This window comes from Leuresthes tenuis, unplaced genomic scaffold (assembly GCF_036924035.1).
Source record: "Leuresthes tenuis unplaced genomic scaffold, fLeuTen1.0.hap1 SCAF_21, whole genome shotgun sequence".
Lineage (NCBI taxonomy): Eukaryota > Metazoa > Chordata > Actinopteri > Atheriniformes > Atherinopsidae > Leuresthes > Leuresthes tenuis.
Window position 1 is genome coordinate 24,618,614 of NW_027325375.1, and position 27,995 is coordinate 24,646,608.

General features: G+C 41.1%; 3 protein-coding genes across 3 annotated transcripts; 2 read left to right on the plus strand and 1 right to left on the minus strand.

The window, feature by feature from the left end:
* Positions 1-315: 315 nt before the first annotated feature.
* ggnbp2 (gametogenetin binding protein 2) lies at positions 316-7,355 on the plus strand. The gene is made up of 14 exons (XM_072374587.1): positions 316-402; positions 1,203-1,332; positions 2,731-2,811; positions 2,947-3,200; positions 3,493-3,591; positions 4,289-4,402; positions 4,506-4,715; positions 4,856-5,030; positions 5,113-5,301; positions 5,391-5,526; positions 5,637-5,762; positions 5,852-6,000; positions 6,100-6,312; positions 6,581-7,355. Exons 2-14 carry the CDS (start codon positions 1,240-1,242, stop codon positions 6,782-6,784), a joined length of 2,043 nt encoding a protein of 680 aa, XP_072230688.1. The 5' UTR covers positions 316-402; positions 1,203-1,239; the 3' UTR covers positions 6,785-7,355.
* Positions 7,356-7,673: 318 nt separating this feature from the next.
* Positions 7,674-20,529, plus strand: dhrs11a (dehydrogenase/reductase 11a). The gene is made up of 7 exons (XM_072375062.1): positions 7,674-8,031; positions 17,984-18,193; positions 18,913-19,007; positions 19,287-19,416; positions 19,567-19,659; positions 19,745-19,810; positions 19,900-20,529. Exons 1-7 carry the CDS (start codon positions 7,900-7,902, stop codon positions 19,939-19,941), a joined length of 768 nt encoding a protein of 255 aa, XP_072231163.1. The 5' UTR covers positions 7,674-7,899; the 3' UTR covers positions 19,942-20,529.
* Positions 20,530-20,930: 401 nt separating this feature from the next.
* Positions 20,931-27,994, minus strand: LOC140280230 (sodium- and chloride-dependent GABA transporter ine). The gene is made up of 13 exons (XM_072375531.1): positions 27,843-27,994; positions 27,282-27,416; positions 26,992-27,196; positions 23,992-24,124; positions 23,779-23,913; positions 23,577-23,680; positions 23,352-23,476; positions 22,789-22,901; positions 22,523-22,663; positions 22,333-22,432; positions 22,146-22,246; positions 21,845-22,012; positions 20,931-21,755 (listed from the first exon to the last, which is right to left on the minus strand). The coding sequence occupies exons 1-13, from the start codon at positions 27,985-27,987 to the stop codon at positions 21,603-21,605; spliced, it is 1,758 nt and encodes a 585-aa protein (XP_072231632.1). The 5' UTR covers positions 27,988-27,994; the 3' UTR covers positions 20,931-21,602.
* Position 27,995: the final 1 nt, after the last annotated feature.

Here is a 27,995-nt window from a genome sequence, read left to right on the forward strand (position 1 = left end):
TCTTAATCCTATGTTTAAGTTCCTTGTAATGTTATACCCATATTTTACAGATTTTTTAAAATAAAATATACTTTATTTAACCATTTTAACCCTGCTCTCTATACATCACCCTTAAACAAACTTCCCTCGTGTCCAACATGAAGTCATGACTACAGGGTGAAATCTAATGAAAGCTATAATATCAGCGTTTTAAAACGGGGTTATCATGAAATGCAAATGGAAAATCCACAGTGCTATCGAGGAACAGTTTTACCATCACGTGCGCCGCTGGAACCCGCACGCATTACTACGTGAGCAGTTACGTACGGAGGGCAAAGGTGAAATTAGTAATGAAGATTCCGCCACCGTAGCAGCTTACTCTGTCGCACTTGTTTATCTTTTTAGGAGAACTTTCAGTCGAGGGTAAGTTAAAACCAAAACGAATGCTTGTCTAGTGCGTCTTCACTTTGCCGAAATTGTAAATAATGGTCAATAATGTATGAAAAACTGACGAAAGTGGGTGTTGCTAAGTAGCCTCTCACCCAGTTAAACTTTATATTAGCCTAGATTAGCTTGCTAATGTTAGCTTTATGGAGCAGCGATGATAACTAGCAGGTTAAGCAAGTTTGCTGGCGTCGACAGGACGTAGTTGACTATATCTGTAAACGAATACGTTTAAAATGTTGTAGCAAACTCCAGTGGATGTAAACTGGATGATAATATTGCCATTTAAAAACGCCTAACTCTTTTCTCCAATTTTCTTCAATCGCATTTGTAAATTAAGTTAGCAAGCAGGCTAACGATTGCTGTTCAGTCACCGGTTACTGTTTTTTCGTGCTCAGTGTTGGACGTGACCGTGATTAAACCTGTCTTCGTAACTTAAATTATTTTAGTTGAAATACGTTCAAATGCATTTCATGAGTCAAATGATTAACTTTTCCCTAGCAAGCCATCGCTTCCTGGGTTGTTTTGCTAACTTTAGCAGGCTAAATGTGGGTCAAGCTAATTGCTACTAAGTCACTGCTGAGATGTGTGGGACGTTAAACTGTAAATGAAATTACGTTTTTGATCCTTTGCAACATGTTGTGATGACAGTCTGCAATAAACCTTTAACACTTTTAACAATAGGATGGGAGTCCTTGGTGACCTGCTGTAGATGTGCATTAGCTTGGGGTAGTTTGTCCTCATGTTATATTTGATCAGTCGGTCTCCTGTCTACACAGGACGCGAGCTGCCCAACAGCTGCAACTGGAGGAAGTCATGGCACGCCTGGTAGCAGTGTGCAGGGAAGGGGAGGAGGATTACCCGTTTTTGGCAAGACAGATTCCTCTGTATATTGATGACACACTCACGGTAAGTCTGTATGATCTTAATGGTTGGAATAATGGTTTCTGTTGTGAAATTGACACACAGGTACCATGTTTTGTCTATTACTGACAGGGCTGTGAAAATGATCAGTTATCCCCAAGTCTGATCATGGTCCTGTGATACACATACACTTGGACAGCAAGAAAAAAAAAAAAAAGATTGCAAATATGACCCAAACCACATTTGGGGATAGTTTCCAGGAAATTATAACTATAGGTTTGAATATTCTGGTCACTGTAATATGGACTTAGATAATGGAGGATTTTAAAGTGTCTTTTGAGTCATTCCCCAACGGTGATGCATCAAATGTAGAGTGACTGAGCACTTTCTACGAAGGAAAAGCTGTGGTTTACAGCCGAGAACAAAGTTGACAACAACTGTCCATGACAAAGACTTCAAAATACATCTGATGGAAGGAACCGTCTGTTTGAAAGCAACATTACAAGTCTTTATATGTAGTCACTTAACACTGACACTAACACAACAGTTTACATGAAAAAACAAATTATTGTGTTTGGTCTGATCAAAATTGGTCTTCCAAAATGGATGCAAACATGTTAGTCAGACCAAAACTTTCTAAAATTAAACATCTAGAACCCGGGCTAACATACCCTGGTAATATGGTTGGTTATTGAATCACTTCTGCATGTATCATTTTGCATCTTTTTAAAAAAACAGGGAAGTGTCAGTATATGTTAATACAGCCAGATGCCTAAATGAAGCTGCTCTCATTCACCTATTTCATTTGTCAGACAGCTAAAGAATCCAGAAATTTTGACTGAAAATCAGCCCATTGAAATGACTTCTGTCAAATTAAAGCCTTTTCAAGTTGTTGCTGTGCTCTAATAAAATCCTGATTTTATTTTATTTATTTATTTTTTACAACTACTGCCTCATATGACAAAATCAGTATTCAAATAACTTAAGGATAACATCTGTGCATTGAATTCAGCTTTACTACATTACTACCCCACCATGAATGTTGGATGTAGCAGGGTGTCTTGAACGTTTTCTCACACAGTCTCCATCGTTGGACATAATTCTGTCAATAGTTCAGTACCCTCTCCTGCTTATGCGTAGTGGGACAACGACGGTGGTCCAGTTAAATAGCCAATTCGAGTTCTAATCGAAGCTCGACTGCACTGTGCATGTGACCGTGCTGACCGACATCCATGCGGTCAAACTGATTTGATCACCTGTAAACAACGGAGCAAAGTCTGTACTAAAGATCTCTGTATAGAAGCCAAACTCATTCATCTGCAGTCTGAACAAAGCTTGGAGGAATTTGGGTGTAGATCAAAAAGATTTTCAGCATGGCTGGAATGAGAGTTTGAGAATTTTGATATCGGGCATTAATCATTGTTTATCATCACTTGTGGTCAGATGGTGATGGAGTTTTCCGACAGTGTCAAAGATGTTGACAGCAATGAAATTAACACCACTCATTGGAAACAATTTTCAGAGGTGAGAAATTTCACTTTTCACACAACTTCTATGAATTTTCCTTACTCTTACATACGCAGTGCAGTCTAAAAAAAGTTTAATTCAGTTTGATATGTTGAAAAAGTGTTGACGCAAGTCTAATTGTCTGGCCCTCAGTATCACTCCAAGTTGAAGCAGCAGGACTTGAGTTTTGCCTTGATGGTGACATCCAGAGAGGTGTATGGTGCATTATCTCAGCTGGTGCCATGTGTGGGCTGCAGAAGAAGTGTGGAGCGCCTCTTCTCACATTTAGTGGAATCAGGGAACCCAGCCCTGGAGCCACTCACAGTGAAACCAACAGGCATGCTGACTGTCACCAAGGCATGTTTGGCTGACGTGAAGAAACTTTACACCCTCTTCTACGTCCATGGGTAAGAGATAGACGAACGTTTTCCATTTTCTCTGGAAAGTTGATGAAGCTAAACATCAATAAAATTAAATGACAGTAGAAAATTGGAAACCTGACGACCAAAATCCAGCAAAATGTGGGATCAACTATATGCTCTATGTACACTGTTGTCCCCTGTTTTTTTTTATTTTTTATATAAGGTTCATACCGCTTTCAGACTATTCACATACTTTTAAAGTGTTTTTTTTTTTTTTTTTTTTTGGATGAAATGGAGAATTTATCAATATTCTTTGTATATGTTTTTTTTTTTCCAGGTCAAAGTTGAATGACATGATTGATGCCATTCCAAAAAGTAAAAAGAACAAACGCTGCCAGTTACACTCCTTAGACACACATAAACCTAAACCTTTGGGGTGAGTAATGTGCCCGTTTTAATCCATTTTTCTTTCATTGTTCATAGTTGTTATATCAGATGTTGTTGTAAAAGTATCGTCTAGAGGCTAGAAGCCAGAAAAAATTGTGCTGGTCTTTATCACTCAATAATAAATGGTTTGCAGAGAATCGATGTGGATAGAAGAGGTCTTTAAGATAACAATTTGGGAGTTTTCTTCCTGATTCGCCATTAATTTTGTGTACCGTGACTCTGTTTGGTCCTTAACGATCAGCAGCCTTTTTTCACCCATGCCTTTTCAAGCCAGGACTGGTGCGTCTTTGTGCACCTATCGTGTCACATGTGAAAATGCACACATCAAGCTGGCATCACAGAACACACCACTCTAGCCAAGCGTGCTGTCGTCAGTCAGTTGATTCCACGGTGTCTGCTTAATGTCTGAACCGCCTCTGTTTGGCATGAGCGAATGATGAGGAGAGACTAATATTTAAATTTGTGCCATTAATAAGAGCAAAAGCAGAGTTAAGAGGAAAATGAGTATTTTATTTAAATTCTGTAAGTGACCACAAAATGTCCTCTCCAATGTAATGATGTTGCTTTGTATCCGCTGGGTGAGTAAATATGTTGCTGGTCGAGTATTGTTTTAACATCAGCTTCAAAGATACGTTCAAGATCATTGTGGTTAGTGATGACTCCGTCCTGATGATTGTCTGTTGCAGTGGAAGCTGGATGGATGTGTGGGAGATGATGTCCCAAGAATGCAGGGATGAGGTGGTCCTCATTGACAGTGCCTTGCTGCTCGAGACACTGGAGACATATTTGCGTAAACACAGGTAATCAGTCGCATTCATACCTTTTCTTAGTTTTCCTTTGGCAGACTTTGTTTTATGAGGGTAAATTTAAATCGTTTAACTTTGAATTCCGTTTTGTCGACAGGTTTTGCACAGACTGTAAGAATAAAGTTCTGAGGGCATATAACATCTTGGTTGGGGAGGTGGATTCCAGTAAGGAGAAGGGCTACTGCGCTGCCCTGTATGAGGGACTGTGCTGTTGCCCCCACGAACGGCACATTCATGTATGCTGCGAAACAGACTTCATCGCTCATTTACTCGGCAGGGCAGAGCCTGAATTTGCTGGCGGCTACGAGTGAGTTACATTTCAGAGTGAAAGTTGCTGCACTCATATTTTCCATTTGATCATTTTCAATTTAATAAGATATGCGTTGTAGACTGCATTTAGAAATTCTGTTAATGATAGATTTCTCTTCTTGTTTGCTTTTGTTTAAGACGCAGAGAGAGACATGCAAAGACCATTGACATCGCACAAGAAGAAGTGCTGACCTGTCTGGGTATTCACCTCTACGAGCGGCTGCACAGAGTCTGGCAGAAACTACGAGCGGAGGAGCAGACCTGGCAGATATTGTTCCACTTGGGAATCGATGCACTACGGAAAAGTTTTGAAGTAGGTTCAGCTTCATAATGAATATTAATCAGTGTGTAATCTCAATAGCTGCGTCATTATATAATTATTTCCATGCTTCTAGATGGCGGTGGAGAAGATGCAGGGGATCAGTCGGCTCGAGCAGTTTGTTGAAGAGCTGTCTGAGGAGGAGAGAGCCAAAGAGCTGAAGCTGGAGAAAAAGAGACAAAAGCGAAAAAACCGGCGCAAAAACAAGTGTGGCTTTGACATATTGGAGCAGGAGGCAGAGCACAAGGAGAAAGTCCGAGATGAGGTAACCCTTCTCTGACATTTAAGGGTGAGTTTAAGACATCCTTTCCAGTGTGGTGTTAATTTCAGTGTGGTCCTTTTGATGTGTTGCAGGGTTCCTTTGAGTCTGTTGAGGGCAGCTGTAAAGCCTGTGGTAGCCACGATGAAGAAGAGGAAGAGGCCAACTGTGAAGAGACTGTTGCCACCAACAGGAGTACCTCCTGCAGCTGCCCAGACGACACCAAGCAAGGTACACACACATCACAACAAGCCTCCAGATTAGTAACAGTCCTTTCTGTTCTTGAACATAAAAACAAAAAATACTCTTTAAAATATAAATATTTTTATCTATTTCTCCAGATTTGTCCCCCAACAGTAATGGAAGTGACTGCGGCTACTCCTCAAGTATCGAAGGCAGCGAGATGGGATCACGAGAGGGCTCTGAAGTTGCCTGCTCTGAGGGCATCTGCAACCACGATGAAGCAGGTCAGGTTTGAGCAGTTAAACAGTGGGGAGTGATTGCAGCTTCTAGTCTTTGAAGTCTCACAATCTGTTTTTAAATATTCCATCTGAAGGCGATGACCCAAATGTCCATCACTGTTCTGAAGACAAGGAGGAGGATGGAACAGACAGTTGTGTGGACTGCTGGCCCCGTTCTGAGGAAAACACTCTATGCAAGAGTAAAAAGAAGAAGAGGAAGGGCAAGGGTCTCTGCAGTGATCCGGTGAGAAAACAAACTGGAAAGCTGCATGCAGAATCTTCAGCGACGTATACAAAATATATATCTATATATATATATATATAATACGTGCTTATTTTACAGGGACAAAAGGGCGAAGGTTGTATGTCCGATGGGAACACTGTAGGCCACAATCTGACATCAACGCACACTTGTCGAACCAAAGAATTATTTTCCTCCCTATGTGGTGATAAATTTGCCAACATTGCACTACGGTTACCATGGACAGTACATCAAAGGAGTCTCAGCTTTCACGTTAGGCCTCCAGAGGCAAATATAAGTCTTGTGGAACTTCTGGTAAGATAGAAATATGTTTAAATGTATTTCCTCCCCCCTCATAACTAGTTTTATACCCTTACAGCTTTGGGGAGAAAAAGTAGTAACTAATACCTTTCATGTTTTTCTATTCTACTTTCACATTATGCATGATTTATAGACTATTTAGGGGTCTTTGCTGTGAACAACATTTACATGTTTTATGTTTTATTCATTTTTAATAGGTATTAACACATTGGTTAGATTCAGGCTCTTACAGTCTCTGTACTTGGTTGTGCTTTTTACACAGGATGATTCAGAAGTGACTTCTGATGAAGAGAGTTGTCTGACGCAGGATGAAATCCAGGCATTTTTGGAAAGAAACCAGTCCTTCTACAACAACCGCTACCAGTACCGACAGCTGCTGAAGGAGAGGTTCACCAACTACTGCCGTGCCACCGAGCGGAGTAAACCAGTCTGTGGAAAGTGGTTTGCCACGACCAGCGTCAATTAGCTGCACTAATGACAATTTCCTCTGGAAAAAATTAAAACACTCATGACTACTGCTGCAACAATGTTAGAAAAGCTGCATTTTGGGGGGTACCTTCGGTGTCTTGTTCAGTCATTTCTCCTTTTCAAGTAATTGCGATTCTTACTTTCACCTTGTTATCTTTCTCTCCTTTGCACTTGTACACCAACACAGTTTTCCATCTCCCTTCTTGGCTACTTTCAAACCTGTAGTTGTTCTCTTTGACCAAGCCTAGCTATTTGTTGTTGGTCTTCTGTAGGGTTTTTGGGGGTAAACGCACAGTGGAATCAAAAATCAGGCTTTGCAAGCTTTGATATTAGGGATGAATTTTAGGAGTCTTATTTTATGATTGTTCTTTGTTATGATTTTGTTTCTATTTTTCTCCTTTGTGACACTTAAATGTAGTGCTAAAGGTTGTACCATTACAGGTGTACAGAAATTCTAAATATAAAGATTTTACAGAGAATAAACATCCATTTGTAATAAGGTTTTGGGTGTGATGTTAAGAGCGCAATGTGAAAAATTTACTAAATAAAGAATATTTATTAATATGCAATATAGATTTCTTGTTTGGTTTTTTTTTCCCTTGACCTTGAGCATATTAATTTTTTACTCTTAGGATGTATATATGCCATTTAATTTTAATCAAGTCGTTTTGGTCTTTAGCATTTAAACATTTACACAACCTTTTTTAGCGGTGTAATGGTAGTCCTTAGTTGAGAATGTTTTTTAAGTCTATAGTCCTAGTGTTAACGCATAACATTTTTATGTAAGTTTAAGGATCCCCCGTTAGGTGGCGGTGTGTGTCCACACAGCACTCTTATGTCCTATTGCTCAAAAAGAAAGTGGGAGGTGATGTGAACCAAACATTTACTCACTCCCGGGCGCTTCATATTCCGGCCGGAGGAGCGCATGGATCGGTCTTTACGCGCGCTGGTTGTTGCCGTCCTGGATGCTGCACGGACTGATACAGGAGGCTGGAGCCGGTGCATCCCTCATTTAGAATATCGTACATAATAGCGAAATCTTCAAATTTTAAGAGCTTGAACTGAAGTGCACCACAGGCGCTGTTGATTTGCGTGGCGAGGGTACCTGTGGAGATGGAGCGGTGGAAAGGCAGAGTGGCCCTGGTGACCGGAGCCTCGGTGGGAATTGGAGCGGCTGTAGCCCGGGCACTGGTCCAGCAGGGCATGAGGGTTGTTGGCTGCGCCAGAAATGTCGACAAAATCGAGGTGGGCCATTTAATGGAAATAAATAACCCAGTTATGCTGTGAAATAGTCGGTCTGACTCGTAGGAGAAGCTAGTTGTTGCCATATTAGAGCAACAACATACAAGCTAACTAACGGTAACTGCTAGCTAACATTAGCTTGACAGTTGAAGCTGTAGACCTTTAGCCCCTGAGTTAAAGCTAGTTTATAAGATCGTTATCCATTTGTGAAATGTGGGTAAGTAGCTGCTGAAGTGTTGTCCTTTAAAAATCCATAGGTCAAGTATATTGTAGTAGCCATATAGCTTTTTAAAAAAAACAAACAACGTAAATTATTTAACGTAATTGTTTTGCAACTACAGGAAATTTGATAAAGCAGGTATATAATGTGACACATTCCCATACAGTATGTATGAGGGGTTATTGATGCACCTATATTAGCGCCATTATCTATATACAACCACACCCTTGGTAACAAATTTATCTTGGAGATCGCACTTTCATTTGACAGATCCTATCCATTATATACAGGAGGTTATGGTCAACAGCAGCCTTGTCAAATAATGCTCAGATAAGGATAATACCTGCTAAGTACAGGTAGACTGTAAATTAAGTGCATGAGAAAGTATCAGGTTTCAGCTTCTCTTCACTGGGAATTATTACCGACGTAACAACTGGATGAAATTTGGGTGAAAAAATGCACATAATCGTTCGAGGTCAACGCTCAGTTACCACAAAGCTTTTATCGCATCCAAAATAAGAGTCAAAGTCAGTGGAGTTGCTCATTTCTGTGGAGGAAATTACTTCCTGTTGGGATTTCTATTTGACCTGTATATGAATTTGTAACCTCTGCATTGAACCCTTAAATCTGCAACTTTAATCAGAGTTAACTAAATGTTATTGTGGAGAAGGGTGGCACATTATTTCTTGGTAAATTCCTGGCAGAGACATTTTCATGGAGTATCAGCTTTATGGGTGGAGGACGCCTTCATGGCAGATGTTACTGGCCCTGCCCCACTAACTCTTGTATAACAGTAAGCCTAAAGGAGCCACACCTTGCTTATCTAGTCAGCCAGTAATTAAGCCTTGCTCTTGTCACCCTACAGATTCCAGCATTGGGCTGTAGAAAGCCTACAGCGTATACTTTTTGACACCATCTAGAGAGTGATTGTGTGATCTTTTTTCATATTTATTTCAATATCATAGGTGTCGTTCACCAGGATATCCTTTAGGTATATTGATGCTCTAAACATTTTATCGCCTTCTATTGGTGTTGGCCTTTCTTCATAGATTGTCCTGCCTTTGAAAAACAGTCACGTTTTAAGTCACTCAATCATTTTAAGCTAAAGTTTAGCAAGAGGCACCAGAATTGAATAGAGTGTAGTTCACTCATCTATCATTTTGCCCCGGATTGCTCTACAGTGTGTTGTACAACACCCGTCACAGTAGCTTCTGCTTCTTCACTGTTTACAGTTTTTGGAAACCGTTTCACAAACCTTGACTAGAGTAATGCAGCAACATCCGTTGCAAAGACTCCTGAAGAACATATTAGAACTGATCTACAACAAATCTGTGTTTCTAGTGATTTAAGAAAAGGATATTTTTCCGCAAGCTCTTGTTTTTTTTTGACGTGACAAGAGCCTCCCACCACCACCACCCTGACTGCACACTCACAAACACACACCCACAGCAGCATACGGTGAGTGGGAATTGCTCAATAGATGGCCTCCCTCCATTCATACTCCAGTCACATGGCCTCTTCTGTCAATAGTTAACCGCTACAGCCTGTGTCAGCCCATTTGTGACTTCTGTGAGACTTGACAAGGTCACAACATTCAAACTCTACAGCACACGGTACTTCCATTTATTGTGTATTGGTAAGCGTACAGTTTAATTACAGTCTGAGCATCTTGAAGTGTTTTTAGATTAAACCATCAGAAGACAAAATCCAGCTGTATAGTGAGTAAAGTTTCTGTCTTTCTAATTCTACATCTGATTTCGTCACTTCTATGAGACCCAAGAGAGAGATGTGGGACAAAGCCAGCACTTGAGCACTGTTCATGGAGAATACATGTGTCCATGCATCACAGAGCAATTGTCCCTGACTTCCCTTTTGCTTTTTATTGCTTTACCTCAGGAAGTAAAGCAGCTTCTAATTAGTATTTTCCACTAGCAAGACAACCCCCCCACCCCCCAGCCTCCCCACCCCGTAGTAGAGCAGCAAAAAAAATGAGGGACGGGGAGAAATGTATTCAAACATTACGCGCATTTGTTTTGTGTGTAAACAAAACTCTGAGAAATCGGTCTGGAGAGTTAGTGGCAGCGGCATTGTTCTGTTGTCAGTGACGATACAAAGTAGGCAGTGGGGTAGCAGCCAGCTGGAGGGAGATGTGTGGTCACCACGAGCTCTGTGCAGGAATGGAGACGACGGGGCCAAGTAGCAGAAACCCAGCTTCTCCTTTATTTACTCCCGTGAAGCGCTTTGAAAGCAAACGAAGACGCTTTTGTGGCTAAGAATAACATCTATTCTGCCATATTATATGGATTTAAAGGCTTTCTTATATCTCTAAAGCAGTCTGTCCCACATAGCCCTGATGTGTGTTGTATGCCTGCTTACATTGTAAAACTGTAGTAAAAACACAGTCATGGGACCATGAACATAGCTGCTGATCATTCACGACTTAGATCATTGTTTAAGATACAAATACAGTGCGTGAAATGAAAGTAACCTTCAACAATTCTGCAGTCCCTGTAATGATTTTCCATCTTTGATTTGTGTTTGTTTGCTTGGCTTCAATCTCACAAGTAAAATTCGAGTTGCTTTAACCAAACATAGGACTTTTTTTTTTTTTATTTGTCACCGTTTCAAATCCTGCATGCAAATGGAAAAGTCGCTAAGCCCGTAGCTACGTCATTTAAATCTAACAAAATTGCTTTTTTTTTTTAAACTCCAAACAAAGGACACGCATGTCAAAACTCAAAGCTTTTGGCTGCTGCAGTCACAGGTCGGGCCCGTTTAACACGAGGCTTCGTAGTGCCAAACAGATCTGTGGAGAGTCTTTGTCAGCGAGAGATGAGAAGAATCTGCCTCCCAGAGAGGATAATCTCTTTCAAACTGTTGAGCTTAGTCGTAAAGGAAAACATTCTGGGATAAGGATGCTGAGAATATAAGGGTATCTGGGCTGTCGGTTCACATGGGCTTGGGAGATGATACCATATGAATGTGCAGTATTATTCCACCTTAATCTTTGTGTCTGTTTGTTACAAACAGAGCGCCACCAGTCGTGCACCTCTGCACACTTTTTGTACGTTGCCTGTTTATCAAGCCTAAGCATCTTTTATTTGTGTGAGCTAATCTTGGTATAAGACTCGAAGCTCTTGGCAGGTGAGGCAGAAGCTTAATTTCAGACCCTGTCTGACCAGGCTTGAGCTGGTGCCCATTCTGACAGAGGTAAAAGGTGCTCAGTCATGCTTCAAAATGTGAAGTGGCACAGTAGAAGTCAGCTTGAGATTTGCAGACAGAGAGACCCCGTGTCAGACACCTCCTGTGGCTTGTGTCTGGACAGCCTGTCTTGTTGTGTCACGGCGGACACTTTTCACCTCAGAAAGACATTGAAGTGGGTCGGGTCAGACAGCTCTACCCCCTCTCCCTCACTCTGAATTTGCGTCTGTCTTTTAATTTTTGTCTTTGTACGGTTCTCCTCCTTGTTGTTCTGGCATTGTGTTTTTAGTGATACAAACGTGTCGTGACATGGTCGTCTCAGCATCTCTCAGCATGTCTCCTTTAATATTTTATAACATTTTAACACATTAGATGCCGTATCTATTCATAGTGCAGTCTTTATGCTTTAAACTTTTTACTGTGTCACTGCTTATCAGCTATGAATAGTCACCACCTTCAAAACGACCTTTTTTCTTTATTTTGAGTATAACTTTTCTTCTGAGCTCATCGGTTTACCTCGGCTCACGCGTCTCACCTACACAGAAAGCCTTTCCCACCCAGCTGTGAGCTGACGGCGACGTGTACCTGCTGAATATAACACGCCATTGTGTTTCCATAGATGCAGCCCTCAAGGGAAGCCACATTTGCACCAGAACTATCTAAAAATCAGGATTTTGCCACATATGAATCCTCACAAAGCAGCAGCCCAGATTGTACGTGGAGGCTTATTTTTGAGGATGACGCTGATTTGGAAAATTGTTTTGATTACATAATTTTGCAGACCATCTGATTCTCTTATACAATAGTTAAAAGTCTGATTGATCTAGGCGGCTCAGTGACCCCTGTGAGCCGCTCCACCTGCACCACCACTGTGCTGTCCTCTCCGTGCTCATCACATTTAAAGATTTAAGGTTAACAGACACTGACATTACCTCTGGGCCCGCAGTGCGTCCTGCCCTGCCCGGTCCTGTTGGAGAAACGCTCAAACCCTCTGCTCTCAGTGTGCACTGTGTGAGATCTCATGTGTATTTCTATGGGGTGTATTGATGTGTGAGGAGGAAAAAATGCTACGTGCAGCTGTGGCAGCAGGTCAGTGCTTGTAACCGGATGAAACTGTGTCGCTGACAGACGGATGAAATCTCTGATGTTTGAGGGATTTCAATGACTCTCTAACACAAACGCACAGACGCCATGAGTTCATCGAGTTCAGTATTTCCAGACACAGAGGACTAAACACAGATAGGATTTTTTTTTTTCATTCACTTCAACAGCAGCCAAATTGGATTTGTTACTCAGTGCCGAGGCTCTGGTTGGCCCACGTGAAAAAGTTTAAATTTTGGACCGACGCTGTCTCCATGTTATGTAGCTGCCCTGTGTCTTGCTTTGGCTGTTTTCTCTGGACTTGTGGCGCTAACAGCTCTGCGGTCGCGATGTGCTGTGCAAAGGTGTCGTAACAACGGCACGTCTCAGAAATGTTGCAGGAATGTGACGCATGCCGGTTCACTTGCACAGAGGTTTCCCCTTCAGCGTGTTTCAGCTACAAACAGGAGAACTGGAGGGTTTTTTCTTCCTTTAAATCACATGAGGCCCATGTGAATTTAAAAATAAAGGCTGCTCTCTGGAGTTAAATAGTATTGACTGAGAGAAGTATCACCCGTGGACCATTTTCTGTCTTGTTTAAAACAAAGATCTGCACTTTTTTCTTTTTTTTTTTTTTACTGCTGCGGCAGGGGAAGTTTAATCCAACCACACAGGTTGCACCGGTGTGTTCCACGCTTGGCTGATGGCGCAGTGTTTAGTCTGTCATAGGCTAAAAAGCCTTTTCATATGAGCCAAACACATATTCAAACATAATTACTCATGTGAGTGTCATTGTTTATATTTCTCAAAGCTCTATGAATATTTAAAAAAAGGTATACATGCATACTTCTTACATAATACGACTTTATGTCAAAGTCCAAGAAAGCCTTCACGTCGCTCCATTCATTGCTTCGAACTTCCCAATCTGTTAGTGAGTGTAGTTACTAACAAATAGTGCCATTATTCCCCTTATCTTCTTCTGTTGATTAGACTGTCTTTGAGGGAGGACTGTAAAACCACCCTGTTCGACCTTTAGACCTTTTAGAGGCAGTGTTGCCGTTTGAACAGCAGATAATCACACGACCATCCCTTCTACCCTGCTGCAATCCTGTTATACAGCCGACTGTCGCCTTTGACCCCGCTGTGTTCATTGTGTCAAACTGAGTAGAAAGAGGCTTCTATAAGAGATTGAAATAGTAGACTGCTGCTGCTGATCACATAAAGCAAGCTGAGATGTACTAAATGTGCTTTAATAAGCCTTAATGCAGTTTGCTTAGACGTGTGTTTTCTCTTTCTCTGACTCTCCTTCTGTTTCACTTTCTGGCTGCCAACCCTCCCTCCCCCTTGTCCTGCCTCCTGCACACGTTTTTTGAGCACTGGACAACAGTCTGAGTAACGAGGATGAAAATGCATTTTGACAGGCAAAATAGTTTTTCGTTACAGGTGCTTAAGAGATGGGACAGGATGAGGAGGGGGTTACTGGTGAAATTACTGTATGGCTGCTTTACATCTTGTTTTTTGTTTTTTCAAAGAATAAGAGGAGGCAGAGCATGCTGGAACATAATCGCTCCTGTATGAGCGAACTCCTGAGCCAAGCTGAGACAAATCTAATTTCTCGGCTTTCTCCGTTCATGGCGGCTGCCTTGTGCTACTGATTTGTATCACCTTTTTAAAGCTCTCTGCCTTCAGCACTCTGGCATCTGTGTTTTGTATTGTATCTTTGCACTTCTCTGGTGAGTTGTTTTGCTGGTCCATTTACACCAGTCCTACGCAGGCGGGTGAATGATTGATGAACACAGTGTAGGACAATGATGTCCCTTGCATAGTAGACCTTATATAACAGCCCTGGGCTTTTTCATGTGCTCATATCTGTTTTCTATATATTTTATTCTCTTGTAATACCATCTGTCTTTTGAATTTGAATCCTTTTTATGTTTAGTAATGTATTTTCTTTTAAAAGTCTAATGCATATGAGCATACTGGATCACTATAAGCCCCGTGCTTTTCCTTTGGATTAGGATGGCTATATGATGCATTTACCACCTCTGCTGCTGTTCTATATTGAAGCCCGGCTGTTTATCTGGACGACAGCACTGTAGGTGCGGTCAGTGTGAGGGCTTGTACTGACCACAGCAGTGCAGCTGGTGCCAGAACACACCCACATGCACAAACACACACAGATTCACAGCCTGAGACTTCCTGTAGTTGGACCGGGATCAAAAGCCTGTTTGCTCTGTGGCTCCCACTTCAACCGCAGTAGCACTACTAATTCCTCTTCTCCCAACAAAAGTCTGGCCTGGCTTCTCCTTACCCTCCTTTTTCTGAATAAAACTGGAGCCTCTCCGCCAGGTTGCCTGCTGGCTCATTCCTGCCTGAGTGCCTGTCCCAACAGGGATTTAGACAAGTGTGAAGTGTGAAGAGCTTTTCAACTTCATATCACAGATAATTAACGCCAGAGAGCACTTCACTTGTCTACAGCACGAGAAATAGATATTGTGGTTTTTCCAGAAGTGTTTTCAGGGTTTTTTAGCCTTTTGACAGCTTTGTTGGGATAATGCTTTCCCTCTGGATAATCTGAGCTAAACAGCTTAGAGGAAGAACGGTGAAATCCGCACACACTAAGTGTTGGATAGGGTTCACACACAATTACATGACTGCTTAGGAAAGAAAATGACAGTCATCTTTTAATCCATATCGTCTTGATTGTAAATGCAGGCTCTGCAGGTTTAGTTTTCAGAATAATAGCAGTAATAATGATTAGATAGCACTATTGTTGCCAAGCTTGTGTGTTCATCATATTTGCCTGTAACCGTACTCTAGTTTGCATTTATTTAGCTGCGTTGATCCTTTTAGATTCGTTGTGAGTTTAAACCTGTGAGGCGTTTTCGGTGATTAGCAGCAGCATAAAAAGGGTGTAAACATGTTGGAACTATGAATCAGCACCTTTTATCTTTCCAACCTGTTTCTGTAAAAGCAAAGTTCAGGACTCATTTTAATAAGAAATCAAAAGTATGGTAATGTTTTTAGTTCATCTACAGATAGACACGTGTACCTGATCATTTTGATCTTTGTTGTTTAGATGTTGTGGTAGAACAATCTGCTGATTGTGTGCCGGTGCTTTGATGGCTTATTTCTTACATGGCTCAACAGAAACAGGTGATTTATCTGGACATAAGCCTTTTCATTTTCCTTATTTGTGACAGAAATCAAACAACTTTTACTGATAACCTTTTCATTCTGAGATTCCCTATCAGGAGTACTTCTAAAGGTACCTTTGCAGTTGCCCACAAGTATTTAGAAAGCCCAACTAATCAACTCTACAAAACCTACTGTTACTCTCACTGAAATAAGGTGTTATGATTGCGTTAAAATATGTATTTAGATTTTGTTGATTAGGAGATTTAATCACTAAAAATGGATTTGAAGCTGGACTGATGCTGATACTCAATAGATTAACGATAACCATGGACCCTAATCTTGAGCTTTAGTTGCTTTTGATTAATTAGTTACTGTCATGATACTATAAAGGAGTGTCACCACCCTGACGGGTGTCACCACCCTGACACTCGGTGGTTACATGCGGGTCATCGGATTGGATTAATAGCCAAATTACAATAAGATTGAGTTATTCAGCTCAAGTAGACAGTTTAATCTGACAAGACATCGAATCGGATCGGGTTACTTGCCATCGAATTAAGACCCCGAGATAACTCAATCCAAATGTCCACTGAACGTGCCTGGAGACGACAGTGGATCGGATCGAGCGTTATGCACATGCTCAAGATTTTTCCCACAATCATCACCGGAAGTCGAAGGAGACGATATTACTGTTGTTGTCGCTGCCGTCAGAAAGAAGCAAACAACGCGATGGAGAATGCGCCGTTGTGTATCGCGTTTGTACCATAACCAGCTCATCACAAATGTAGAGGAACGCAGCTTCATCTTGCTCTTCGGTTCGCCATCTTTCTCAAATGCCTTAGTTTTGTTGTTGTTGGTGGTGAAGACGTTAACAGGAAGTGGCTCTATTAGCGATAGTTGAAATGGGTAAAGTGCCACTTATCTACTGCGGTATTGCATGCTTTGTGCCAGTGATTCAATTCATTCACCGCCATATATCAAAGGATAATTACCCATTGCTCAGATAAGGAGCATAACACAACTATAGCTAAAATCGAGTTAATCTCATCATGTAAACGCACTGAATGGTATGTCATGATTAATGGCAATTATAAATAGCTACAAGGAAGGAAAAAAATGCTGAATATATGGTTAAAATGGTTCTTTAAAACAGACAAAATGTTGGAAAGTGTAGTTAAAAGCTGCAAATAAAACCGTTAAAGTCAGGATCTTAAAGTTGAAATAGCTGAAAGGGATGAGTGATTGATTGAAATTGGTGTAAGTAATGACAAGTTATTACAGTTTGGTAGTTAAAAGTAACATCTTTTGGCAGAATCTGTTGGCAAGGTTCACATTTCTGGTGCAGGAACCCTTCTGGTTTCCATTTGTGGACTTTGTTGACCAGTCACATTTGAGCTGTGGATGTATGTAGGTAAACAGTCCGTGTGGAGACCTGAAGAGGCACATAATTAATATTCTGGAAGCCCAAAAATATTTGGTCATTGTTCCCACAGGTTTAGTTTATTAGAGAAGGTGGAGAGATGGTTTAAAAAGCTCTCAAAGACGGCTGAAATGTACAGCTAAAAGTAAATGATAACATTTCAGCATCCAGCCTCAAGCCTTTGAAGTTGTAGCAGGAGAACGTGAAACAAAAGCAAAGCTAAACATTTGTTATGGAAATGTGCAGAAAAGTTTCTTCAGTATCAAAAATCAAGTTAATAATGGAGATATAAGAGCCTTTTTGGAACGTGATGGTTAGCATCTTTGTGCTGCTCACCCTAAAGTAGTGTGTCTACAGTCCGTGCTGATTTACTTATTTATTTATTTAACATGTAATCCTTTTGGTAAGATAAGCTCTCGTACAGCGTTGGAGGGCCGTGCGTCGTCTGTGCGCGCCACCAGCTTCGCCTTCATCGACCCCACTGCGTCCTGTCTGACTGGCAGACGTCAGGTGACTGGAGCAGCTGTGCCTTGCAGGCTGATCTGCGTCAGTTTGTGTCATAGTCCACAGTGATGGACGGCCAGCTGACCCGGTTGCAGTGCACAGCTGGCTTCTTCCCATTTGGTGAACAGAAAATGGATTTTTAAAACGACTTATCAAGACCAGATCTTAACATGTGCAACCATGCTTAGAAGGCAATAAACTTCTGACCCTCAGCTGATGTGACATTGATTTTATTGACTGCATTCTCTGTCCCTTACAGGGTACGGCGTTTTATTCATGTTAGAGTTAATCATTGCTAACATTTGCCAATCTCATTCTCCGCTCTGTAGATCAACTGTGTTCTTACAACAAAGACAAATCCATTTCAACTTTGTGGGCTTTGTGTTTTTCAGAAGCTGGCAGCAGAATGTCAGAGTGCAGGCTACAGCGGCACACTGATCCCTTACAAGTGTGACCTGTCCAACGAAGAGGAGATCCTGTCCATGTTCTCGGCGATAAAGACGCTGCACAAGGGCGTGGACGTGTGCATTAACAACGCAGGGCTGGCTCACAATGAACCCTTGCTCAGCGGAAAGACGGAGGGCTGGAGGAACATGATTGACGTGAGTGACAGCAGACCCAGTTATATATGCCAAGGTCCAGCCATTTTAGAACAGCTCCCTGTCTTTAATTGATTTCCTGAACAAACAGAAAAGCAGGAGCTGAACCAGAATGAACAGAAGTCTTGTGTTTGTAGTTCACGAAATAGGAGTTAAAGCAGAAACACAGAGGCAGATTTCTTTGGCTCTGATGAGACGCTCTGGCACAGCAGAGCCAAACTAATGAAAGCCAGCACTTTAACGTTTTGATTCATTGAGCTCTTGACCACTGAAGACCCCCCCTGCTCTAGAGTCTCTTGTCTCCAGGGTCCAGCATTTTTAACGCTCACCCATCTGTTGTCATGGCAGCCCACATGAATGTGCACAGCGGTGTATTTTTAGCCCGTGTTTAATCTGTACACTGACCTTGTTTGGTCACCTCCCCCTATCTTGCTACCATGCTGGCGTTAACCTGCTGTCTGTCAATGTCTCCACAAGAGAAGCTTAGAGACCACAAGCTTGGACAGGATGAGCAGGTTCAGGTGGTTTAACACACTGACCCAGTGAGCATCAATCAGCTGAACAGGTCATCACTTGATTCGCCAACTTAATTGTTATTTCACCCTTTGGCTTTAGCTACTGTTCTTGTACTTTGAATTAGCTGAATCCCTCAGAAACACCTGTGTGCCGTACAGTATATTTACACATAAATGCTAACAGAAAGCTGTTCACTTCTCCTGCAGGTGAATGTCTTAGCCTTGTCTATCTGCACCCGTGAGGCCTACAAATCAATGAAGGAGAGGAATGTGGACGATGGCCACATCATCAATATTAATAGGTAAGCTATACAAGCAACCTACAAATCTAAGAACAAATGTACGGTTTGTTCAAGGTGGATTTAATCCAGCAGGCATTAAGTAAAGGCAACGAGTCCCACCTGGCACAAGTTGGACATGAAACTATAAAAAGAACATAACTTATTAATATATATTGACTTTTTTTATTCAGATTTAAACACTCAAATCAACTGTAAGAATAAATCAGAAGACAAATTTTGTTCTTGAAGAAAAGCGAAGCTACAAAATGTGATAACTTGCTCTTTTTCTACCCTTTTAAGTATGAGTGGGCACAGAGTCCTGCCAAGTGCCAATGCGCATTTCTACAGCGCCACTAAATATGCTGTGACAGCTCTGACTGAGGGGATACGGCAGGAGCTCCGAGAAGCAAACACCCACATCAGAGCCACGGTGAGTAAGCAGCCACCACGATGGCGCAAAGGTCGGCACCGTTGGTAGCAACTGGGGTCACTTTCATGCAGTCGTAACCGATGAAAACCAGAAGTGAAATTTAAGTGAACATTGGGCAGTAAATGTCTCGCGCGTTGTCCGTCCCTGCAGTGTATATCTCCTGGAATAGTGGAAACTGAATTTGCCTTCCGGCACCACAACAGTGATCCAGAGAAAGCAGCAGCAGTGTATGAGAGTATAAAAGTAAGAGCTTGCATTTTATTAGGCCAATAATTAGATTTTATAATGTGAAGTATTGTTGCAACAATAGATTTTCTCTATTTTTCAGTGTTTGCAAGCAGAGGACATAGCCAGTGCAGTCACATATGTCCTCAGTGCCCCTCCTCACGTGCAGGTATGGCTTGTTCTTTCACTCTGCATCAATAGTCGATGGCTGAGTTCCCTGTTAACCTGGCATTTTATTTATTTACCCTTTTAAATCAGATTGGAGATGTGCAGATGAGGCCAGTAGAGCAGGTGTCATAGCAGCGACTGGAAACTGCAGGATGACAGCGGCTATGGTGACTCCTTAGCAGCCTCTACTGGGCATGTGGGATGGGAAGGGGATTGGGGGGGTGCTAAAACAAATCGACTACAGTTGTGTTCGGCCTGCAGGGGCGTGACCAAGGAGAGCTGGAGCCTTAAATAGGGTGTGCAAGGAAATGATGGCGTGGACTCTGTAAACCACTACAAAAATACTACTGAATGGAGCAACCTTGTCCATTGTTGGGCTCAGTCCAGAAGTGAGCCGACTCTTAACGGCTGTAGGAACAAATAAAGAGAGTTTCTGTGTGGGCATCTGCACGGCTGTCACTTCAGAGGGAAGAGTATGTGATTGATTGCACATTTTGTTTTTTTTGTTTTGTTTTTGTAGGTCACAGAACATATCTTTTTGAAATTTAATTGAAAGAATAATTGCTTGTTATGAGAATGGTAACATTTTCTTCATTTTTTTTTTTTTTAAATAAATATTTTAACTTTTACTTGCAGATAGCCGTGATCTTACATTGACTAATCCTAAACAATGGTATGTCACACCCACTGTGAGTAACAATAAAGTCATCATCATCATCATCATCATCATCCTCTGCTCCAATATTCACTGTATGATTTCACAAACCTGTTCTTTGGATCTATAAACCGTAAATGAGGGGTCAGGGAAAGTGTAAAGACACATTTCCTTGTGTGTTAAGCATGTGGGTTTCTACCTTTTTGCCTGTGTGATATCAATTGTTCTGCACTTTGGATTGATTTGTTAGGAGCTACCAGAAGAAAAAACAAACTTCTATCTTGTTTAGGTGAGGAAACTAACTCGGTGCACTTGTATTCCCTCAAATATGTACCCTTCTGTTGGACAATTAATTAATAAATAAACACTATTTCCCAGACATTCATGTGTTGTGCTATGAATTCCAGCCTTTTTAGGTCCGCTTATCATTGCAGAAATAACACACAAACTCTGGACTTTGGACAGGTTTTTATTATACCCTACACGGCATACAGTTGCATGACTCATGTACTCCTCTGTTATTTACCAGCATAAATCAGTTTTGTCAGCAGTGCCCTGTTGCATTTGACCTAATAAATGAGTCAGCAACAATAAATTGACGTGTTTTTAAGAGAGGTGGTACAAACAGCAATAAAGAAAATAGGTCAGTCCTGCTCTGTAAATGTTAAATACCAGCATTAAGTATCTTTTTATTAGGGAAAATTGCTGTATCAAATATATAACTAAATCACCTGATCCCAAGTGTGGCCAACAGATGGCACTCTTTGCAAACTAATGGCCACGAAGGAGGCAGTGAAATACCTTGGAAATGCACAGAATAATCATTCATTCTGACATATTTTTCCAAAACGTGTCACTATGTTAAACACGATCAAATAAAGATAGCAGACTCTTATCAAAATCTCACAAATCAAATTCACAGGCTCACAAAAGTGGCCGCTTTACGTTCTCTGCATGGCAGATATGCAGCAGCAGATTTTCACAATCATTTAAATATTCTTGTAACATACTTCTGATTAATCATCCAACCAGAAGTGTCTACGAGATTGACAACTAACATTACTTTGTGATCGACTTGAGTTTAAATGTAATTTGCAACTGTTAGAGGCAAAGTGGCAAAGAGGCAAACACTGCTGTGTCAGAAGTTTGTCACAAAAGGAGATTTTTCAGGTAGACTCATGTTGGAGCTGATGATAGCTATGTCAGGTTGTCCATCTTTCCCTCCCCTCTCATAATACGGCATTTTTGATTTCTCATTCAGCGCGTACGGTGTGATGGACAGCCTCAGTTTCTGTTGCAGAAATAAATCCATATTAAAACAGAGCTAAATTTGACATAAACATAGACAGATGGGTACTTTATTTACTAGTTATACATCACCTGCATGAGAGAGCCGGGTAGCACCCAGAGTGTGTGAATGGCACCCAGAGGGATCCAAATTATGGAGGCCAATGCAATGACCCACCCGACCCCCTGAGCCCAGGCGGGGAAGACGTAATCCTCATAGCGGGCTGGTTTGAACTGGATGATGGAGAAAACCAGGATGACCTGCCACGAGAAGAAACTTTTATAGTTAATCTGCGACGCTTCTGGATAGATCCCAGTCGTTCCTCTTTGGAAGATATAAATCATATTGAAGTTGATGAAGGTGGGGAAAGACAAAAAAAGCTTGTCTACTTACAGTGATGAGCACAGGAGCAACAATTAGCCAGCACACTTTGAAGTAGATGTTCGCTCTTCTGCCAGTCATCTCCTTCAAGTTGTCTGAAAGTCGATTCACACCTGCACACGGACAGGTAATTTAGATGCAAAAAGATCAGATCCTACAACAGTGTCAGCTGGTGATGAACTAAACATGCTTATCTCACCATAACACCAACAGATGGCAATGATCTCAAAGAAAGCGAGAAACATAATGGACACGATGGCAGTGTAATGGTCCATCAGTTGGAACACAAAGATTCCCACCTGAAAGGAGACACATTCATCAGGGGCTTGGGGATCATGCAGTTTGGCCATCATTTGGTTAAGGTTTATACAGCAAGTTGCAGCATTTACCTGCATGACACAAGGGATACCAAAAAGGAGGGCCACGCCACAAATTGCAAGAACAAACAGCTCCTTCCGCTTGAAAATGCGAATCACTTGTTGATTGAATTCATCCACGAGACTGGTCACCATCACTTCAACCATTGCAAACTAGCAAGAAAAGAAGCAATTGCTGAGTCACGCCGCAGAGTTTTATAAATAATGCTCATTCTTTCTTTTTTTTTTTCTTTTTTTGTAAAAATGTGTAACTAACACCTAAACTTCCATGTTACTACCTCACTGTCCAGTCCGAGGCAAAGCAGCATGAAGAAGAACATCACAGCCCAGAGCTGAGACACTGGCATGTTGGCAAAGGCTTGTGGGTAAACAACAAAAACCAATCCTGGGCCTAGATATGCACAAACACACAGGATGAAACGCTTTTATAACCATTCAACGTTTAAAATTTAAGGATGCCTTATATTTTGACCTGTCTGCAAGCCATTTACAACATTAGTCTGACATTTCATGCCAACTCAAGCACTTATTCTAGATGGAAGAGTTCAAGAGCAATTTCTTCAAGGTCAGGAAAATATCTAATAGCAATAGACGTTTAAGCCAATTTTCTTTTCAAGTGACAATTTTCTCCATTTGACACATCACCACAGCTTACCACTTATATGTCATCAGACCGTAGCTTTGTTTTGCTTTAACATAAAATCAGTAAAATCCTGTAATGATAAAAGAGGAGCATTGTTTCAAAAGAATACTGATTTAAGAACTCCCACAGAGGTCAAAAATACTATTTTAACTGCAATAAAGTAAATATGAAACATAAAAAAATATTTAATTTTCTTACCATCCACAGCCAGTTTGGTGATAGGAATGCCCTGCAGATGAGACATGTATCCAAAGGCAGAGAAAATGACGAAACCTGCCAGGATGCTGGTGAGGGAGTTGATAATGGATATACTCAGTGTGTCCCTGTGGGGAGAGAAGATCTTTAGATTCATGTAACCACCCCAGACATCATTATTACTGCAGAGTGAGGAGAATGGATGGATCAGGATGTGTGGATGATTACTTCAGAACGTTGTTGTTGAAGGAGTTGTAGCTGGACATGGCCAGGAGGGAGCCAAAACCAATCCCTATGGAGTTGAAGATCTGAGCGGCAGCATTCACCCACACCTGCAAAACAGCACCAGTCATCAAATGTTATGCAGCGCAACCATTACCCAGGGTCCCGTCAGACACAACCAGTAGTGTTTTCCTCCACTGTGTTTTACCTCCACTGAGAGGAGTTTTTCCCATTCTGGCACAATGAAGAATTTTATCCCATCTAATGCACCAGGAAGCTGCACATTATTGATCAGCAGGGCGATCAGAATAACGTACGGGAACGGAGCAGTGAAGTACACCACCTGCGCGCAGAGAGAAAAAGGTGTGATATCATCATGTGTTACTCATCTTTGTCGGCTTTCCTCTTTCCTAACACTCACTTTGCCTGTTGATTTCACACCCTTAAAGATGCAGAAGTAGATAAGGATCCATGCTAGGATGAGGATAAGGAAAAGCTCCCACCGCAGAATTCCTGCTTCCTCTACTCCACTGGTCTGGTCCAGCATCTTATATCTTCAAAGAAGCCAAAATGAAAGCGGTAGACAATTAATGCATCAAGACAATATCTTTCCATATCAATCCTTGAACAAACCACCATAACTATGACAAGCAGATTGTCTTTCCTGATGTCACTGCAATCAGATTAGAGGAAAGGATAAACATGTGGTGTTTCATATTGATCTTTTAGAGGTTTATTAATATCTCTGAGAGTGGCAGCTAACTGGCAATTGTAAGAACCACAGTCATTTAAATTTAGTCAGTACACAGTTCAAAATTAGAATAAAAACAGATTGGAATGATTTACAAGTCTCATAAACCAATATTTTATTCATAATAGACCTTAGAATTAGAATATCAAATATCAAATTACTATTTCATGAAAATTATTAAAAAACCATCTTGAATTTGATGTCAGCAACATGTCTCAAAAAGGTTGGGATGGGGCAACAAAAGGCTGGAAAAATAAGATAAATGTGTCTGCTAAATGCATAAATGTACATGAAAAAAACTAATTAGGTTAACTGGTAACAGGTCAGTCACATGGTTTGGTACAAAAAGAAAACCTTAGAGAGGGAGAGTCAGCATATCATCAAAATATTCAGAGACCATGGCAGAAAATCAATGTTAGATTTTCAGGCTCTCAGTCAGCATTGCATTAAAAACAGACATGGTTCTATCCTGGAAATCACTGCATGGACTGGAACACTTCCAGGAAATAATTTTCTTTGAACACAGTTCACCGTGCCATCCACAAATCCAGGTTAAAGCTTGATCATGCAAAAAAGAAACCAGATGTGAACACGATCCAGAAATCTTTTCTGGGCCAAAGCTCATTTAAAATGGACTGAGATCAAATGGAAACTATTGTGTGCTTTGACTAATCAAAATTGAAATCATGCACACTGACAGAAATTGTGCATGGAGAGGAACCATCTGAATTGTTATTAGCTCTCAGTGCAAAAGTCTGCATCTCTGATATGGGGCTGCATCTGGAAAGGCACCATCAGTGCTGAAAGGTATGATCGGGTTTCAGAGTAGACTTTGCATATTTCAGCAAGACAAAACTAAACCACTCACTGCTTCATAGATGAAGAGTTTGGGCACCTTTCACAATCTGAAAACATTTGGAGCATCATGAAGGAGACCCAAGACTGCTGAGCAGCTAGAATCTTAAATGAGACACATAAGGGACGGATTTCTTCTCCTAAAGGTCCAACAGCTGGTCTGCTCAGTTCCCAGATGTTTACAAACTGTTTTTAAAGGAAGAGGAAATGCTACACAGTGGTGAACATGACCCAACTTCTTTGACATGTTTAACTGCCATCGCATTCAAGATGAGCTAATACTTCTCATGAAATAATAAAATATCTCCCTTCAACATTTAATATGTTTTCTATGTACTTTTGTACATTTTTACAACTCTTTGCATTCTGTTTTAATTCACATTTTACAAGGCAACTTTCTTGGAAATAGGGTTGCATTTATCCACTGCACATTAACAGCAGATGCTTTGTAATCTATCTGCCAAAAGACAATACATTTTAGCATCAGAAATGAAACAATGTGACATGATTCACATTAAATTAATATATCAGCATCAGTATGAACTGCTTTGGGTAGTGTTACGGACACAAAACTGAAGTAAATCTTTAAGTAAAATCATTGGGTCAGACTGAGAGTTGAAAGGCTTCACAAAATGTGGGTTTTTATGTCTCACCAAAATGATTGCGCGAATACTTTTTTTTAATGAATCCACATCTATATTTCTAATAAACTGAATATAACAGGATTAAGCTCAGTTGATACATTTATATTAGACATCATCACACTTGCTAATTTGTCAATATGATTAGTGCTTTTCTAACATGGACGCCCCGGCCCTAGCACAGGAGAGCCAACAATGGAAGGAGTAAAACAAGTTAATGAGTAAGTGTGAAAACGTGAGGTTTCACTCCACTGTGCACACAGGCAGCTTGAAAGAACAAGGTAGTTTCTTTCTAAAAATGACAAAACTGAAAATATAAGCTCTTTTTTATCATTATCATAGCATCTGATGACTAAATTCTGACTAAATTCTGAAACTGCTGACGAAAGTAAGACAAAAACAACAAAAGAATTTGTTCTTAGACATTATGTACTCATATTCTGTATTTCACTAAACAACCTATGTTCCTAGTTTGTACTTGTCCACTCTGCTCATACGTCCAAGATGGTCCAAGACTTTAAGATAGCATAACTGGACAAAATAACTGGGTCAGCTGAAGCTTCTCCTTCTTGTCAGATAGGTCTGAACACACCTAAAACAACACGCACACACGTTGTTTATCACATCCAAAGAACATGACGAGGGCGGGGGTTGGCCTGCTTATGTCACTAATAACTGGTCAACTATACTCGGTCACGTGTGAGTACAACATCTGTGAGATAAGTGTGAAGAAGATAAATATGAACTATTTCCGGATATCGGGGCTCGGGCTGACGGATTTCCTGCGAGGGTTCTGTCACTCCGAGTCCAGCGCTGCCATACTTTACCTCTGACCAATAATTAATGCTTTGTTTGCTTTAAGATTTCTCCAGCTTGTTCTTGGGATTCAAATGACAGAATCGAGCTAACAATTACAAACGTATATATTTGACTTATTCTGATAAAACTGACTTTTGTCCTCAAGTATTTACAAATCACTGACCTTCACTTTGACTCATACGCCTCAGATAATGCTTTTGACAAATAACTTTAACTTTAATTTAACTAATGTGAGCAGCCAGACTTAGAGTGAGCTGCAGATTATTTAGTAATGCTGCTGTACAGTAATCATTATCTAGCCTAGTGTGATCTGTGTGAGAACACAGTGTTGTATCCCCCACAGACTAAAACATACTTGAAGAACTCTTGGCTGGCTGTGGAGGAGTAGCTGCTGTTGGTGGCATGATCACTGCAGTTTGGTGTGTTCCAGGTGTTGTTGCAATTCTGCCACGGCAGTGGTGCCTGGAAGGAGCTGAAGAGATAATAGAGGGCCCAGGTGATGACGATATTGTAGTAGGTGCACATAATGAAGGAGATGGCCACTGATGCCATGCCCACTCCTGAGGTCAGACAAAAATAACATAAAAACAAATGTTTTTTTCCTGTATGGGCAGCTTTGTGAATGGAAAATTGGGGACAAAGTACCTTTTAACAGTGGGCAAACACTAGCCAGAGCATGAACAGGCCCTCTCCTTGTGTACTGCCCCACAGTGAGCTCCATGTAGAGCAGAGGGATTCCCAACACCACCAGCATGAGCAGGTACGGCACCAGAAAGGCCCCTGGAAGGAAGGGATGGCAAGTCAACTCTCACATGATGCTGGTTAATCAGGCTAAGACTGTGCTCATGTCAGTTTTATGGAACTCTTTAATCTTTAACTTTTGTGATAGTCATCATACACTTGCATTTCTTTAGAATCATGGGAGTTAATCCTCCATAAAAGGAAATATCTTTATTGCTGTAAATAAGGATCCTCTCAATCATATAAGCAGCTTTAAGAGTGTTAAATACAGACATTCTCATGTGTAACACACAACAACGTCATTCCATAATCATTTGAACACATTTAAACACAGTTACTGATAATATGAAGAAAGCGTTTTGTTTACTAACACATTTTATTTACCTTAGCACCCGATTTTGAGACCTGGATGATTAAATACTGAGAGTCTGTTTTCATAATTCTGTTTGCAGTGAGGTTTCTCACCTCCTCCACTTCTGTAGCAGAGATAAGGGAACCTCCAAACGTTGCCCAGACCCACAGCACAGCCGATGCCAGCCAGTGTGAACTCTATCTGCCTGCTCCATGTTGGTCTGCTGAGCTCCTGCTCCATGCCTGCTCCCTGTGTCATCACTGTTG